Consider the following 18,711-nt stretch of genomic DNA (forward strand, 5'->3'; position numbering starts at 1 on the left):
AACGGTTTCTATGCAGAAAACATAATTTATGCTTACCTGATAAATTCCTTTCTTCTGTAGTGTGATCAGTCCACGGGTCATCATTACTTCTGGGATATTACTCCTCCCCAACAGGAAGTGCAAGAGGATTCACCCAGCAGAGCTGCATATAGCTCCTCCCCTCTACGTCACTCCCAGTCATTCGACCAAGGACCAACGAGAAAGGAAAAGCCAAGGGTGAAGTGGTGACTGGAGTATAAATTAAAAAATATTTACCTGCCTTAAAAACAGGGCGGGCCGTGGACTGATCACACTACAGAAGAAAGGAATTTATCAGGTAAGCATAAATTATGTTTTCTTCTGTTAAGTGTGATCAGTCCACGGGTCATCATTACTTCTGGGATACCAATACCAAAGCAAAAGTACACGGATGACGGGAGGGATAGGCAGGCTCTTTATACAGAAGGAACCACTGCCTGAAGAACCTTTCTCCCAAAAATAGCCTCCGATGAAGCAAAAGTGTCAAATTTGTAAAATTTGGAAAAAGTATGAAGCGAAGACCAAGTTGCAGCCTTGCAAATCTGTTCAACAGAGGCCTCATTCTTGAAGGCCCAAGTGGAAGCCACAGCTCTAGTAGAATGAGCTGTAATTCTTTCAGGAGGCTGCTGTCCAGCAGTCTCATAAGCTAAACGAATTATGCTACGAAGCCAAAAAGAAAGAGAGGTAGCGGAAGCTTTTTGACCTCTCCTCTGCCCAGAGTAAATGACAAACAGAGAAGACGTTTGTCGAAATTCCTTAGTTGCCTGTAAGTAAAATTTTAGAGCACGGACTACATCCAGGTTGTGCAGTAGACGTTCCTTCTTTGAAGAAGGATTTGGGCATAAAGAAGGAACAACAATCTCTTGATTGATATTCCTGTTAGTAACTACCTTAGGTAAGAACCCAGGTTTAGTACGCAGGACTACCTTATCCGAATGAAAAATCAAATAAGGAGAATCACAATGTAAGGCTGATAATTCAGAGACTCTTCGAGCCGAGGAAATAGCCATTAAAAATAGAACTTTCCAAGATAACAACTTTATATCAATGGAATGAAGGGGTTCAAACGGAACGCCCTGTAAAACATTAAGAACAAGGTTTAAACTCCATGGTGGAGCAACAGTTTTAAACACAGGCTTAATCCTGGCCAAAGCCTGACAAAAAGCCTGGACGTCAGGAACTTCTGACAGACGTTTGTGTAACAGAATGGACAGAGCTGAGATCTGTCCCTTTAATGAACTAGCAGATAAACCCTTTTCTAAACCTTCTTGTAGAAAAGACAATATCCTAGGAATCCTAACCTTACTCCAAGAGTAACCTTTGGATTCACACCAATATAGGTATTTACGCCATATCTTATGGTAAATCTTTCTGGTAACAGGTTTCCTAGCCTGTATTAAGGTATCAATAACTGACTCAGAAAACCCACGTCTTGATAAAATCAAGCGTTCAATTTCCAAGCAGTCAGCTTCAGAGAAGTTAGATTTTGATGTTTGAAGGGACCCTGTATCAGAAGGTCCTGTTTCAGAGGTAGAGACCAAGGTGGACAGGATGACATGTCCACCAGGTCTGCATACCAAGTCCTGCGTGGCCACGCAGGTGCTATTAGAATCACTGATGCTCTCTCTTGTTTGATTCTGGCAATCAATCGAGGAAGCAACGGGAAGGGTGGAAACACGTAAGCCATCCTGAAGTCCCAAGGTGCTGTCAGAGCATCTATCAGGACTGCTCCTGGATCCCTGGATCTGGACCCGTAACGAGGAAGCTTGGCGTTCTGTCGAGACGCCATGAGATCTATCTCTGGTTTGCCCCAACGTCGAAGTATTTGGGCAAAGACCTCCGGATGAAGTTCCCACTCCCCCGGATGAAAAGTCTGACGACTTAAGAAATCAGCCTCCCAGTTCTCCACTCCCGGGATGTGGATTGCTGACAGGTGGCAAGAGTGAGACTCTGCCCAGCGAATTATCTTTGATACTTCCATCATAGCTAGGGAGCTTCTTGTCCCTCCCTGATGGTTGATGTAAGCTACAGTCGTGATGTTGTCCGACTGAAACCTGATGAACCCCCGAGTTGTCAACTGGGGCCAAGCCAGGAGGGCATTGAGAACTGCTCTCAATTCCAGAATGTTTATTGGCAGGAGACTCTCCTCCTGACTCCATTGTCCCTGAGCCCTCAGAGAATTCCAGACGGCACCCCAACCTAGAAGGCTGGCGTCTGTTGTTACAATTGTCCAGTCTGGTCTGCTGAATGGCATCCCCCTGGACAGATGTGGCCGAGAAAGCCACCATAGAAGAGAATTTCTGGTCTCTTGATCCAGATTCAGAGAAGGGGATAAGTCTGAGTAATCCCCATTCCACTGACTTAGCATGCACAGTTGCAGTGGTCTGAGGTGTAAGCGTGCAAAGGGTACTATGTCCATTGCCGCTACCATTAAGCCGATTACCTCCATGCATTGAGCCACTGACGGGTGTTGAATGGAATGAAGGGTGCGGCAAGCACTTTGAAGTCTTGTTAGCCTGTCCTCTGTCAGGTAAATCTTCATTTCTACAGAATCTATAAGAGTCCCCAGGAAGGGAACTCTTGTGAGTGGAACGAGTGAACTTTTCTTTTCGTTCACCTTCCATCCATGTGACCTTAGAAATGCCAGCACTAACTCTGTATGAGACTTGGCAGTTTGAAAGCTTGAAGCTTGTATCAGAATGTCGTCTAGGTATGGAGCTACCGAGATTCCCCGCGGTCTTAGTACCGCCAGAAGAGCACCCAGAACCTTTGTGAAGATTCTTGGAGCTGTAGCCAATCCGAATGGAAGAGCCACAAACTGGTAATGCCTGTCTAGGAAGGCAAACCTTAGGTACCGATAATGATCTTTGTGAATCGGTATGTGAAGGTAAGCATCTTTTAAATCTACAGTGGTCATGTACTGACCCTCTTGGATCATAGGTAAAATTGTCCGAATAGTCTCCATCTTGAACGATGGAACTCTTAGGAATTTGTTTAGGATCTTTAAGTCCAGGATTGGTCTGAAAGTTCCCTCTTTTTTGGGAACCACAAACAGATTTGAGTAAAACCCCTGTCCCTGTTCCGATCGTGGAACTGGATGGATTACTCCCATTAACAAGAGCTCTTGTACGCAGCGTAGAAACGCCTCTTTCTTTGTCTGGATTGTTGACAATCTTGACAGATGAAATCTCTCTCTTGGAGGAGAGTATTTGAAGTCCAGTAGGTATCCCTGAGATATTATCTCTAGCGCACAGGGATCCTGAACATCTCTTGCCCAAGCCTGGGCGAAGAGAGAAAGTCTGCCCCCCACTAGATCCGATCCCGGATCGGGGGCCCTCAATTCATGCTGTTTTAGGGGCAGCAGCAGGTTTCCTAGTCTGCTTGCCCTTGTTCCAGGACTGGTTAGGTTTCCAGCCTTGTCTGTAGCGAGCAACAGCTCCTTCCTGTTTTGGTGCAGAGGAAGTTGATGCTGCTCCTGCTTTGAAATTACGAAAGGAACGAAAATTAGACTGTCTAGTCTTGGCTTTGGCTTTGTCCTGAGGCAGGGCATGGCCTTTGCCTCCTGTAATGTCAGCGATAATCTCTTTCAACCCGGGCCCGAATAAGGTCTGCCCTTTGAAAGGTATATTAAGCAATTTAGACTTAGAAGTAACATCAGCTGACCAGGATTTTAGCCACAGCGCCCTGCGTGCCTGAATGGCGAATCCTGAATTTTTCGCCGTAAGTTTAGTAAGATGTACTACGGCCTCCGAAATGAATGAATTAGCTAGTTTAAGGACTCTAAGCCTGTCCGTAATGTCGTCCAGAGTAGCTGAACCAATGTTCTCTTCCAGAGACTCAATCCAGAATGCCGCTGCAGCCGTGATCGGCGCAATGCATGCAAGGGGTTGCAATATAAAACCTTGTTGAACAAACATTTTCTTAAGGTAACCCTCTAACTTTTTATCCATTGGATCTGAAAAAGCACAGCTATCCTCCACCGGGATAGTGGTACGCTTAGCTAAGGTAGAAACTGCTCCCTCCACCTTAGGGACCGTTTGCCATAAGTCCCTTGTGGTGGCGTCTATTGGAAACATTTTTCTAAATATCGGAGGGGGTAAGAACGGCACACCGGGTCTATCCCACTCCTTAGTAACAATTTCAGTAAGTCTCTTAGGTATAGGAAAAACCTCAGTACTCGTCGGTACCGCAAAATATTTATCCAACCTACACATTTTCTCTGGTATTGCAACTGTGTTACAATCATTCAGAGCCGCTAACACCTCCCCTAGTAATACACGGAGGTTTTCCAGTTTAAATTTAAAATTTGAAATATCTGAATCCAGTCTGTTTGGATCAGAACCGTCACCCACAGAATGAAGTTCTCCGTCCTCATGTTCTGCCACCTGTGACGCAGTGTCTGACATGGCCCTAATATTATCAGCGCACTCTGTTCTCACCCCAGAGTGATCACGCTTACCTCTTAGTTCTGGTAATTTAGCCAAAACCTCAGTCATAACAGTAGCCATATCCTGTAATGTGATTTGTAATGGCCGCCCAGATGTACTCGGCGCTACAATATCACGCACCTCCCTCTGAGCGGGAGATGTAGGTACTGACACATGAGGCGAGTTAGTCGGCATAACTCTCCCCTCGTTGTTTGGTGAAATTTGTTCAATTTGTACAGATTGACTTTTATTTAAAGTAGCATCAATACAGTTAGTACATAAATTTCTATTGGGCTCCACTTTGGCATTGCAACAAATGACACAGGTATCATCCTCTGAATCAGACATGTTTAACACACTAGCAAATAAACTTGCAACTTGGAAATACAATTCAATTAGAATAATATTAAAACGTACTGTGCCTTTAAGAAGCACAGAAGATTTATGACAGTTGAAAATTAATAAATTGAAACAGTTATAGCCTCAATCCTTGTAAACAACACAACTTTAGCAAAGGTTTAATCCCATTAGCAAAGATAACAAATTCTGAAAGCAGGAAACAAATTACAGAATAAACGTTTTTTATCTCAGTCAAACTATAATTCTCACAGCTCTGCTGAGAGAAATTACCTCCCTCAAAATAAGTTTTGAAGACCCCTGAGCTCTGTAGAGATGAACCGGATCATGCAGGGAATACAATGAGTTGCTGACTGAAATATTTGATGCGTAGTAAAAGCGCCAAAAAACGGCCCCTCCCCCTCACACACAGCAGTGAGGGAGAACAGAAACTGTCAGAAAACAGATTAAGCAACTGCCAAGTGGAAAAATAGTGCCCAAACATTTATTCACTCAGTACCTCAGCAAATGAAAACGATTTTACATTCCAGCAAAAACGTTAAACATAATCTCTAGTTATTAAACAGCTTTATGTATTTCATACAGTGTAATTCTAGTGAAGTACCATTCCCCAGAATACTGAAGTGTAAAGTATACATACATGACATTATATCGGTATGGCAGGATTTTCTCATCAATTCCATTGTCAGAAAATAAAAACTGCTACATACCTCTATGCAGATTCATCTGCCCGCTGTCCCCTGATCTGAAGTTTACCTCTCCTCAGATGGCCGAGAAACAGCAATATGATCTTAACTACTCCGGCTAAAATCATAACAAAAACTCTGGTAGATTCTTCTTCAAACTCTGCCAGAGAGATAATAACACACTCCGGTGCTATTTTAAAATAACAAACTTTTGATTGAAGATATAAAACTAAGTATAATCACCATAGTCCTCTCACACATCCTATCTAGTCGTTGGGTGCAAGAGAATGACTGGGAGTGACGTAGAGGGGAGGAGCTATATGCAGCTCTGCTGGGTGAATCCTCTTGCACTTCCTGTTGGGGAGGAGTAATATCCCAGAAGTAATGATGACCCGTGGACTGATCACACTTAACAGAAGAAATATACGTTAGCCAAGTGGAAAAAAATTCATGCCCAAAGGATTTATCACCAAAGTACCTCACAAAACGAATAACATGCCAGTAAACGTTTTGAAAATAAACTTCTTTAAATGTCATGCAAAGTTATTACTAAGCCTGCAACCAGTCACTACCACTGCAGATAAGGCTTAAGCATTATTTCAGTATTAACAGTATTTTCTCAGTCAAATTCTAGTCCCTAGAAAATAACTCTACTGTGCATACATTTATCAGCCTGATACCAGTCACTACTACTGCATTTAAGGCTGTACTTACATCATACGGGTAACAGCAGTATTTTCTTAGTCAATTCCATTCCCAGAAAATATTGTACTGCACATACCTCATTTGCGGTGGACCCCACATGCTATTCCCATGTTCTGAAGTTACCCCACTCCTCAGAATGTCGAGAACAGCCAGTGGATCTTAGTTACGCCTGCTAAGATCATAGAAAACGCAGGCAGTTTCTTCTTCCAAATACTGCCTGAGATAGAAAAAAACAGCACACTCCGGTGCCATTTAAAATAACAAACTTTTGATTGAAGAATAATTAAGTAAAAACTCCAACTCCTCCCGCGACCTCCTTCTTTATTGAGGGTTGCAAGAGAATGACTGGATATGACATGTGAGGGGAGGAGCTATATAGCAGCTCTGCTTGGGTGATCCTCTTGCAACTTCCTGTTGGGGAGGAGAATATATCCCATAAGTAATGGATGACCCGTGGACTGAACACACTTAACAAGAGAAAAAACCCTATCCTAAACTAAACTACCAATAGCCCTTAAAAGGGACTTTTGCGGGGCATTGCCCCAAAGAAATCAGCTCTTTTACCTGAAAAAAAAATACAAACAACCCCCCCAACAGTAAAACTTACCACCCACACAACCAACCCCCCAAATAAAAGCCTAACTAAAAAAAACTAAGCTCCTCATTGCCCTGAAAAGGGTATTTGGATGGGCATTGCCCTTAAAAGGGCATTTAGCTCTATTGCGGCCCAAAGCCCTAACCTAAAAATAAAACCCACGCAATAAAACCCTTAAAAAAACTAATTGTAGTGTAGTGTTAGGTGTTAGTGTAACTTAGGTTAGGTTTTATTTTACAGGTAAATTTGTATTTATTTTAGCTAGGTAGTTAGTTAATAACTATTTAGTAACTATTCTACCTAGTTAAAATAAATACAAACTTGCCTGCAAAATAAAAATAAAACCTAAGCTAGCTACAATGTAACTATTAGTTATATTGTAGCTAGCTTAGGGTTTATTTTACAGGTAAGTATTTAGTTTTAAATAGGAATTATTTAGGTAATGATAGTAATTTTTATTTAGATTTCTTTTAATTATATTTAAGTTAGGGGGTGTTAGAGTTCGACTTAGATTTAGGGGTTAATAAATTTATTATAGTGGCAGCGACGTTGGGGCAGCAGATTAGGGGTTAATAAATGTAGGTAGGTGGCGGCGATGTTAGGGACGGCAGATTAGGGGTTAATAATATTTAACTAATGTTTGCAAGGCGGAAGTACGGCGGTTTAGGGGTTAATATGTTTATTCTAGTGGCGGCGGTGTTTGGAGCAGCAGATTAGGGGTTAATAATTTTATAATAGTGTTTGCGATGCGGGGGGGCCTCGGTTTAGGGGTTAATAGGTAGTTTATGGTTGTTAGTGTACTTTTAGCACTTTAGTTATGAGTTTTTGCTACGGCTTTGTAGTGTAAAACTCATAACTACTGGGTTTAAAATGCGGTACGAATCTTGACGGGATAGGGTGTACCGCTCATTTTTTGGCCTCCCAGGACAAGCTCGTAATACCGGCGCTATGGTATGGAAGTCCCATTGAAAATAGACTATACGCAATTTGCATAAGTTGATTTGCAGTAAGGCCAAAAAAGTGTGCGGTGCCCCTAAATCTGCAAGACTCGTAAAACCAGCGGTAGTAAAAAAGCAGCGTTATGAGGCTTAACGCTGCTTTTTTACTCATAACGCAAGACTTGTAATATAGTCGAAAGTATTATATATTTCTGTGTATGTCATCCATTTAGTCTTAATAAATGTAAGATTTAAAGGAAAACACTAAAGCCTGTAGTGTACTCACTCTAGAGAAAGTTTCTCCTCTTCTTCAGAGAGGTCTGGTAGCCTCTGTAGTCCTAGTGTCATCCTCAATGCATCCACGTGATCTTTCAGGGGTTTGTACTCCTCATGCAGTCGCCGTGTGGACTCCAGAAGTTTGTTCAGGTCATTTTCAGACTGTTTGATGGTATTTTCCATCTGAACAAAATGAGACAAATCTTCATCTTTAAAGTATACACAACATACAAGCAAAACCACCTACAGCCATGGGTTACCTTTCCATGCAGTAATAATATACGAGAAAAGCAGAGGGTATTAAGTAAATGAAAAATCCAAAAATGTTGTGCTTTTTATTATCTATTGCTAAAGTATCAGCACATGTTGCAACAATGTTTTCAATTATGACACAAGGAAAACTGAATCTCAAAGTCTGATAAAAGCACGTTGTAGAAATGAGTGTATTTGAGCAAAGATCAACAAATGAATGGGCGAAGAGTTTTATCTCCTTATACATAAAATACACTTGCTAACTAAGGCTGACTCCTTCATTTTTTTATACCTGACTTACAAAAAAACATAAGATGGGGAAGGTACACAAGTTAGGGCTAAGGCACCATAAAATCTAAATATACTCCTGGCTGTGGAGTTCAGTTGTGAAAAACTTAAAGGGACATTGTACACTAGATTTTTCTTTGCATAAATGTTTTGGAGATAATACATATATATAGCCCATCTGATTTTGTAACAATGAATAGTTTTGCATATTTGTTTTATAATATTGTGCTTATTTATAGACTCCTAACGAAGCCCCAAAGTATCAGATGTAGACTCAAGTCTACAGATTCCTGCTTGCTCCTGTTTGTGTAATGTTCTTTTCATATGCAGGGCAGGGTCTGCTCTTGCTGCTTACTCAGCCCTTTTAAGCAGGTGTCCCAGCCTAACTTCATCAATTGTGCTAAACCTGGTTTTAAAAAGTTTTTACTGGATTTTTAGATCAGTATCTGTGCATATTCATATGTATTGCACAGTTTATTACATGCAGTTATGTGAAAATTGGTGTATAATATCCCTTTAAGCTTTTCTGAATAGATGAGTTTTAACACACTGGTGGTGGTGAGAATCTTAGTTTAGTAATTGTGAGCTTCTCTTTAAAGGGACATTAAACGGCTAGTTACTACCACTATCACATGGCTTCTACTCAACATGCTAATGTTTTTCTCCTGTACCTGCAGCTGCTGTTCTCTTATTTTTAACCCCCTACAAGTGCCAGTTAGTGAAGCGCCACATCTTCCCACTGGGTGGCACCATCTTAGAACTTAGGCAACCCTGTGACAGAAGCAGTCACAGATCAGTGATAGCCGTATGATATCATGCGCTTCAGTTTAGCATGCACAATACAGAGCTTGAGCTGTGCATTTTTGTAGTAGCTGCATTGCTTTTTTATCCCTGAGGTTTTTTTAATATTTGGTTTAAACTGTGTACACTGAAATGTAGCTGGCAAAAGGAGGTCAATGAGACGGATCTATGACTGCGCACTGCTTCTTTCGCACGGAGCAACATGTGCTCTAAGATGAAGGAGACCAGTATGAAGATGCAGAGCTTCACCTATCGACACCTGCAATGGGTTAAAATAAGAGCTTTGAAGAGAGCTGTAAGCACAGAAGTAAAAGCAATAGCACAGAGAGTAGTAACCTTGCTATTGCAGTTGAACCCAGCAGTTTAATATCCCTTTAAAATTCTAAAGTGAGTGTTGGACTAAAATGAGTCATTTTATATGAGGTCATGGGCAACCACTAGGTGTCACTGCTCTGAGATTAACTACTAAAACCACTAGGTAGGTTACAATTCTGCAACCTATGTTTTCACCAAAATCCTGCAAATTGCCTAAAGCAGCTATCCGATTTGCAACATTCTGCAGAACATGTAGGATACAGAATTTAATTTCGGCCACTCTATGGAACATGGAACAAATACAATTTTTACACAAAAGCGAGAGGTGCTTAATTTCCAGACAATTGATATGAAAGTGTTAATTTAAATCAAGGGCCATATACTGTAATGAAGTGTGCATTATGAATAGAGCATGACTAAGGACCGTTTGGAAGAATATAGTCTCTGTGTTTCACTGCTGTTACATACTAATAAAAAGGATAAACATAACTTTGAACCAATGTTGTGTAGAATTTGTTTTATGTTTTTTGCATCCCTGTGGGGGTTTTTTTGTCCATTAGTGAATGCGAGTTGACTTTTTTTTTGCTGTGTTTATATTTATATGTTTATATTAGGTATGGATAAATACAAAGCCAATAAATACTTATTTTATGACAGCTAACACAACAATTATCAAGCTGATGTGTTAAATAAAAAGTGAAACATTAATTATAGATTTAAAAAAGGGCACCATTTATATGTGCTGCTTTTACAATTAGCAACACATAATGCGCCATTTAAACAGTGTAACCATTAAAGGGTCTTTAAAAAAAACAAGCATTATTTCTTTAAAACTTAAAGGGACATTATACACTCATTTTTTCTTTGCATAAATGTTTTGTAGATAATCTATTTATATAGCCCATAAAGTTTTTTTTTTAAATTAATGTATAGTTTTGCTTATTTTTAAATAACATTGCTCTGATTTTCAGACTCCTAACCAAGCCCCAAAGTTTTATGTGAATACGCTCGACTACCTACTCCAGCTTGCTCCTGTTTGTGTAAAGGGTCTTTTCATATGCAAAAGAAGGGGGAGGGGGGGAGTGTCTTATTTGCCACTTGCAGTGGGCTTTCCAGCTACCTTTTCAACAGAGCCAAACTGACAGCTTCTAAGTAAGTTTTTAAACAGTTTTATACTGGATTTTTATATCAGTATCTGTGCATATTATTCTTTATAGTAGTGTCTATTACATGCAGTTATATGAAAATGAGTGTATACTGTCCCTTTAATCTGGTGCAGTTAATTTCTCACCTTGGCACATAGGGACACAGTGTGATAAACTAAACCCATTATATTGGCAGAACCATTACGGCATGTTGGATATATGTTTATTTACTTTATAAGCCGTGTTTATTTGGCAGCTGTCTGATTTACCACTCCTTGGAGAACACCTAGCTTTAACAAAAGGACTGAAATTCCCTCTGATAAAGACTTATTGATCAGTAGCTGAAATTAGCTGCAAGCATGCATGCTCAACTGAGACTGAAAATCCTCAATCTAGCAGATAAATCACATCCAATAAACCCCGTCATCATGAAGAAATAAGAATACTTATGATTTTCTGCATACTGATAATGGATTGGATTAACCAAGTCACATGTTGCAATATCTCATTAGAAAATAAAATTTAGTGGCATTAAGAGGCTATTTAGAATGGCAAATTTATTGCCTTGCTAGAAGAAAATTAGTAATCACAAAGAAATAGGCATAAAAAGCTGATCTGTGCTTTGCAGGTGCTGAACATCACAAAATACAGAAAAGTCTATTTAAAGCACATTGTAATGACGACACTTTGTTGTCTTGCGATAGAATAACATATCAGTGCATTGTTTTGCAGTTGGTATCTGCTAAAGCAAATTATGGAAAGATATGTAGCAAATTTACAAAACACACAGAGAGAAGCGCACTCTCAGGAACGAACAAACAGCTCAATAACTTGTTAGCCTGTTCTATGGCGATTTACCACCTGAGTGCAGCCTATTTTTAGCCCAGTAAAGCTTTCACAGATTTACCCTTAAAAATACTGCTGGGTGCTTTTTCAGTTATGAGATTTAGAAAATACACAATTTACAGAGCTAAATGACACAAAAGTGGCAAATTAAATAATGAAAGTATATTGCACAGTTTTACAACACACAACTAAACATTTTATAATGAAATCTCAAGGTGATTAATCTCACTTTAAAGGAGCATTGTAATCAAATAGTTATTTGTTTATTCTAAAAAAGGGCATTTAAATGTATTTTAGCTTTTTTTTTTTTATTATAAAAACTAAGCTTCTAGTCCTGAATAACCCAATGTTTTCTTGCCAGGCTTGCAGAGGTGTGTCCCTCTCCGCCAGTAAACCAGTGGCAGTTTACTTTATCGCAACCAATTATTCAGTATTAGCTTTAAATTTAATTTAATCAGCTTTTACTTTAGGCTGCTTTTTATATATATATATATATATATATATATATATATATATATATATATATATATATATATATATATATATATATATGATAGAAACGTTTAGAGAACAATGTCCCTTTAAAGGGACATAAAGTAAAAAATAAATAAAACAAGTTTGCTAATGTTATTATTGCATCATTTCTTGCACATAATTATGTGTTTAACCCCTGCAAAGTCAGCTCCAGAAAAGCATTTAACTACTAACTCTGGTGGGCCAATGACAAATCCAGTGGGCCAATGACAAGAAACATATATGTATAGCCAACAATCACAATCTAGCTTCCAGTAGTTCATTACAGTTCCTGAGCACTAAAAGATATGCTGTTTATGCAACAAATGATACCAAAAGAATTATTTTTTAGTAAATTAATCAAGTGATTTAAAGGGATATGAAACCCAAATGTTTTCTTTCATGATTCAGAAAGAGCAAGCCATTTTAAGCAACTTTCTAATTTACTCTTATTATCAATTTTTCTTCGTTCTCTTGATATGCTTTGTTGAATGAGCAGCAATGCACTACTGGTTGCTGACTGAACACATGGGTGAGCCAATCACAATCGGTATATATATGCAGCCATCAATCAACAGCTAGAACCTAGTTTCTTGCTGTTCCTGAGCTTTCATAGATAAACCTTTCAGCAAGCATAACAAAAAAAGGAAGCAAATTAAATAATAGAAGTAAATTGGAAAGTTGTTTAAAATTGTATTCTCTATCAGAATCATGAAAGAAAATGTCCCTTTAAACTTACGTTCTCTATCTGAATTGTGAATTTCATATCCCTTTAACATAACAATATTTTATAAGTATACAATATGCCCTTTGCTTTTACTCTAAGGAGCTGCAGTCTTGCAAATGTTCAGAGTTGCTGTCTCGAGTTGAAAACAAAGACTTTTTGCCAGCAAAAACCTGACCCATAATGGGTCTACTCTAGAAAACTGAAGCTACACAATTTTAGAATCGAGGGAATTCATTAACATATTAAAAGGGACATGAAACTCAAATTTGATCTTTCATGATTTAGAAAGCTCGTGAAATTTTAAACTACTTTCCAATTTACTTCTATTATCTAATTTGTTTCATTCTCTTGATATCATTTGTTTAGCATATCTAAATAGGCTCAATAGCTGCTGATTGGTAGCTGCACATAGATGCCTCGTGTGATTGGCATAGCCATGTGCATTGCTATTTCTTCAATAAAGGATTTCTAAAGAATGCAGCAACTTAGATTAGATAATAGAAGTAAATTGGAATGTTGTTTCATGTTGAATCATTGAAGAAACATGGTGGGTTTCATGTCCCTTTAACATATCTAAATATTTCAAAAGCAGACAGATGCCATGTCTCTAGTCACTTACAAAAATATTATTTTACATTTGATGGGGGATTTGTATTGGGGTTTTTTTACTGTGCTTATGAGGAATTCTGTTTTAATTTTGCATCTTTGCTTCCTTAAAACTAGGCCAGACTTAGTTATCAAGTTTTGTGCTTAGCTTTAGCTATGTTTCACACTCTTTTTTTCAAAACAGAAATTGCATTTTTTTTTTATTTTGAATCATTCAAAAACATGAAAATGTAATTCGCAGTATGTCATTGTTCAAGGTCGCTTATCAAAACCCCCCAAAAAACTTTAAATGATTATTTTAAATATATTCTAAAGCATCTGTACCAATATAAAGATATCCTACCTATTGTGGAAATTAAATTCAATTAAAAAACATTTTCCATTGCACCAGAATGTATCATTCTAAATAAATTCCTGCTTCTGATTGGCTCGCAGGCTGTATCCTTATTGGGAACAGCATGGGAGCATGGCAGGTACATGCATTTGGTTGTGTGCAGGGGGTAGTAAATCCCTAGCTAGAAATTTTAAATTGTTTAAAAATAAAATATTCTAAAAAAAATATAGTGCATTTTATTTCTACCATTGTTCTACTGAGAGGTCTGGCTGTCATACAGAAACCAGGAGTTTAACATTGCTATTGTGAAACTGCGCTGACAAATAGCACGCTAGAGAATTTCTGTTTGTTCTATTTATCGTTTTTGGTTCAATACAAATTAGAGACGAGAGACTTTGTTCTTCTGTTATCCAGCCCACTGTCTCAGATCTCTAGAACATCAAAGAGTCTGTATTTGGCTCCTTGGTTTTGACCTTGTGAGGTATAAGCCTTTAAAGATCAAAGGGACACAGAGATGAGCATCAATGCACAGCACTTGGCTTTGTCACTATAAAGCAATGGGAGTTATTTCTTTAGTAGAACTTTAGTAAGGTCAGGTGACATTACAATACAACAAAACTCAAGCACCACACTGGCTTCATATACAATTTACCTTATAGTCCAACGACAAATATCCAGCCTATATCATTAAAGTAGGCGGACATGTGCTCCAAAAAGATCTGAGCAGAAATACATTTAGTGTGAATATATATATATATATATATATATATATACATACATACACACGTACACCGGTGTATATATATATATATATATATATATATATATATATATATATATATATATATATATATATATATATATAAAAATTTATTCTACATATGCACATTCGCAGTCCAACAACTTAACTACCAGGGTGCAAGGGGAAAAGTTGCTAACCCTGAAAGAACATTTAAAAAATAACACACTAGATAACAAAGCGGTAGAATTTGAAATGCACAGAATTACTTTCAATTAAAGCAGGGGTTGACAAATCGGTTAACAAATTAGCCAGACATACTTTTAGAAGGCAGACACCACTGTGGCACTTAAGTTCTACTGTCACATGATTTTGTTCCAGAAGTCTATTACTGAGCATTACAAATAAACTGACTACAGCTAGAGCAGGTGTCTCCTAGCAAACACTTCAAAGGAAAAACTGCTCTTTTGCCTTCCTGTAGAGAACACAGCAACCTTGTAGAGACAGTACATAATGGACCCGTCACAAATGAAGTTAAAAAAAACCCAGAAATAAAAGGGTAAAATCCTTTTAGAATTATGAATAATACCTATTGCAATGATTTCTATAGTATACAACCTACTACTTTGTGGGGGGTTTTATTACAACAATGCAACATTGTTTATTTGCCTTTAATTTATAAGTATTTTTGCAATATGCTTGTGTTTTCAAACATTGCGACTCTATTAAACGTTACCACAATCGAGATTGACTTTTACCAAGTATATGACTAGCGAAGCATACAGCCGACTACAAGCACTTGCATTCTATGACCACAAATTTTCTAAGCGCTGCTGGAGACACGTAGCATGACATCACTAACACCAGACATTCCCAATAATGAATGGAATGAGACCTATAATATGCAAAAGAGCTATGAACATTGAGCCAGCCCTAACCTTGTGACATCTTTTACTAGAAGGATGTTTGACAATGATAATGATGAAGTGGTTACAATTCATTGCATTACTTTTATGAATTTTGAAAAGGTAGGAAGAACTTTTTGTTGCAGTTAAAACTAGCGATTACTTGTAGCTTCAACCAAATAGTAGTTTGGACAGAGGGGGATATAACAGCATCATTATGCCTTACTCTTTCTCACCTAGAGGGAAGAAAAGTGAGGGATCACTTGTCCCCCTAGGGCAGAGGTGGTGAACCAATGGAACTAGTAGGTGGCACACAAAAGAATGTTACTGAAATGCTGCCCCTGGGCTACTGCCATGTTGCCTGCTAGGTGACAGTAAACACCTTGACATTTTTATATAAAATGGTTATGTGTAATGAAACAACTTTGCAATATATTTTTGTTATTTATTGTCCCCCCTTTCAATGTAATTTAGTTTTGAAAATTGAGCACTAATAACTTGAAATGCACCCTGCACTTATCAAGGCTAACTCTGCTACATATATGTCCCTAATTGGCTTTATCACATAACACGTGTAAAACAATTGACTCTATACTAACTTAAAAGGGATACTAAACCCAAATGTTTTCTTTTATAATTTGGATAGAGCATGCAATTTTAAGCAACTTTCTAATTTACTCCTATTATTATGTTTTCTTTGTTCTCTTGTATCTTTATTTGAAAAAGCAGGAATGAAAGCTTAGGAACCAGACCCTTTTTGGTTCAGCACCATGGATAGTGTTGGTTGATTGGTGGCTGCATTTAGCCACCATTCAGCAAGCGCTATCCAGGGTGCTGCACCTAAAATGGTCCGGCTCCTAAACTTTCATTCCTGCTTTTTCAAATAAAGATACCAAGAGAACAAAGAAAAATTGAAACTAGGAGTAAATTAGAAAAAAAAATGCTCTATCTGAATCATGAAAGAAAAAAATTGGGTTTAGTATCCCTTTAAGACAGCATCTAGCTTTGTTGTCTGTGGACTAAAGCCCAGATTGGCTCCTCCAAATAAGGCAAATGGTGGGTGAAGTTTTGATACTGAAAAATAGTTGCAGTAAAAAGAAGTTTAATGTGTTTTAAAAACGTTAAAAAAACGTTAAAAAAACAACAGAACTGTCATTAAGCAAACCTATTTGCTTGTTGCTTTTGCTTAATGAAAATCATGAGGGTCCTGTCTAAGCTTGCTGTCTGTATGTATATATATATATATATATATATATATACACACTAGTGTGAGGATATGGATGTATAAAGACTTTAAATGCTAAACAGCATTATAAACCTAATAAAATAATCACACAACACAGAATATATAATTAAACTAAGTTAAATGAACAAAAACATTTGCTAAACAGCATTATAAACCTAATAAAATAATCACACAACACAGACTTCACTTGCATTTTTCTGCAAACAGTTCTTTCTATGCATTCCAATCTGGACTGATTTATAGACAGGAAGATCTTGTTCCTTTGAAATCTGCTCGATAGCTCAGGTCTGGTTAAACTGATTAATTTGAGCTTGCTTGGCTTTGCTGCAACACAAGCGGACAGCTCCACCTACTGGCTATTTTAATAAATGCACTGCTTCTCAATGTTTTTCAATAGCAGTCACATGACTGGAAAAAAAGGTTGTTATTCTGAAACGGTGTAAATTGAACTGTTGTAAAACTAGGGCCACCTGTATATATACATATATATATATATATATATATATATACATATATATACACAAAAATGTTACCTTGTTTTTGTATATATATATATATATATATATATATATATATATATATATATATATATATATATATATAAAAGGAGAAACGTTACCTTGCCCACTTACTGAGGGACAATCTGCTCCTGAGACCAGACTAGTGCTCCCCTGGTGCTGGCCCCAGCCCCAGGTAACTTAAAGGGAGCGTATACACCAATTTTCAATTAACTGCATGTAATAGACACTACTAAAAAGAATAATATGCACAGATACTGATATAAAAATCCAGTATAAAACCTTTTAAAAACTTACTTAGAAGTTCCCAATTTATCAAGGTTGATAAGGTTAGGCTGGGACACCCACTGAAAGGGGCTGAGACCAGACCCCCTACCCCTCCCCTGCATATGAAAAGGTCCATTATACTAGCAGAAGCAATCTGAAGTCTGTTTACATCAGTATAGATCTAAAACTTTGGGGCTTGGTTAGGAGTCTGAAAATAAGAACAATGTTATTTAAAAATAAGCAAAACTATACATTGTTACAAAAACACTCCCAGATGGGCTGTATAAATGGTTCATCTACAAAACATTTATGCAAAGAATTATTATTATCGGTTATTTGTAGAGCGCCAACAGATTCCGCAGCGCTATAAACAAAGGGGGAGTACAACAAAACAATTATAGGGTAGATGGCCCTGCCAAGAGTTGCACTGTTGTAGTCTGCTCTTAAGAAGGTGATCTACAAACAGCTGGACTTTTAGGCTTACATGCTAAGAGGGTTCAGGGGATTGCAGTGGAGGAGAGGAACTGGTATTAGGAAAGGTTAGCGTAGGTTGTATGCGTCCCTGAACAGTAGAGTCTTTAGGGAGCACTTGAAGCTTTTAAAACTAGAAGAGAGTCTTGTGGAGCGAGGCAGAGAGTTCCACAAGATGGGAGCCAGTCTGGAGAAGTCCTGTAAACGGGAGTGTGATGAGGTGACAAGAGAGGAGGAGAGTAGGAGGTCATGAGTAGAGCGAAGGGGACGGGAGGGAGAGTATCTGGAGACAAGGTCTGAGATGTAGGGGGGAGCAGTGCAGTTAAGGGCTTTGTATGTAAGAGTGAGAGTTTTGTGTTTGATCCTAGAGGCAAGAGGAAGCCAGTGAAGGGATTGGCAGAGAGGCGCAGCAGATGAAGAGTGACGTGTAAGGAAGATGAGTCTGGCAGAGGCATTGATTATGGATTGTAAAGGAGCTAGGTGGCAGGTGGGGAGACCAGAGAGGACAGAGTTGCAGTAATCAAGGCGGGAAAGAATGAGAGAGCGGATTAAAATCTTAGTTGTGTCTTGTGTAAGGAAGTGTCTAATTTTAGAGATGTTTTTAAGGTGGAAGCGGCAGGCTGTAGCCAAGGACTGAATGTGAGGAGTGAAGGAAAGATCTGAGTCAAATGTGACCTCGAGACATCGGGCATGCGGGGTAGGGGTAATGATGGAGTTGTCGACAGTTATAGAGATA

At 38.3% G+C, this 18,711-nt stretch overlaps 1 protein-coding gene across 1 annotated transcript in view; it reads right to left on the reverse strand.

Moving 5' to 3' along the window:
* ZC4H2 (zinc finger C4H2-type containing) overlaps nucleotides 1-18,711 on the reverse strand; it is a 57,953-nt gene that overhangs the window by 13,441 nt on the left and 25,801 nt on the right. Inside the window, exon 3 of the mRNA XM_053699223.1 lies at nucleotides 8,013-8,185. Within this exon, the coding sequence (XP_053555198.1) occupies nucleotides 8,013-8,185 (173 nt within the window). The remainder of the gene's footprint in view (nucleotides 1-8,012; nucleotides 8,186-18,711) is intronic.

Source organism: Bombina bombina, chromosome 1 (assembly GCF_027579735.1).
Source record: "Bombina bombina isolate aBomBom1 chromosome 1, aBomBom1.pri, whole genome shotgun sequence".
Classification (NCBI taxonomy): Eukaryota; Metazoa; Chordata; class Amphibia; order Anura; family Bombinatoridae; genus Bombina; species Bombina bombina.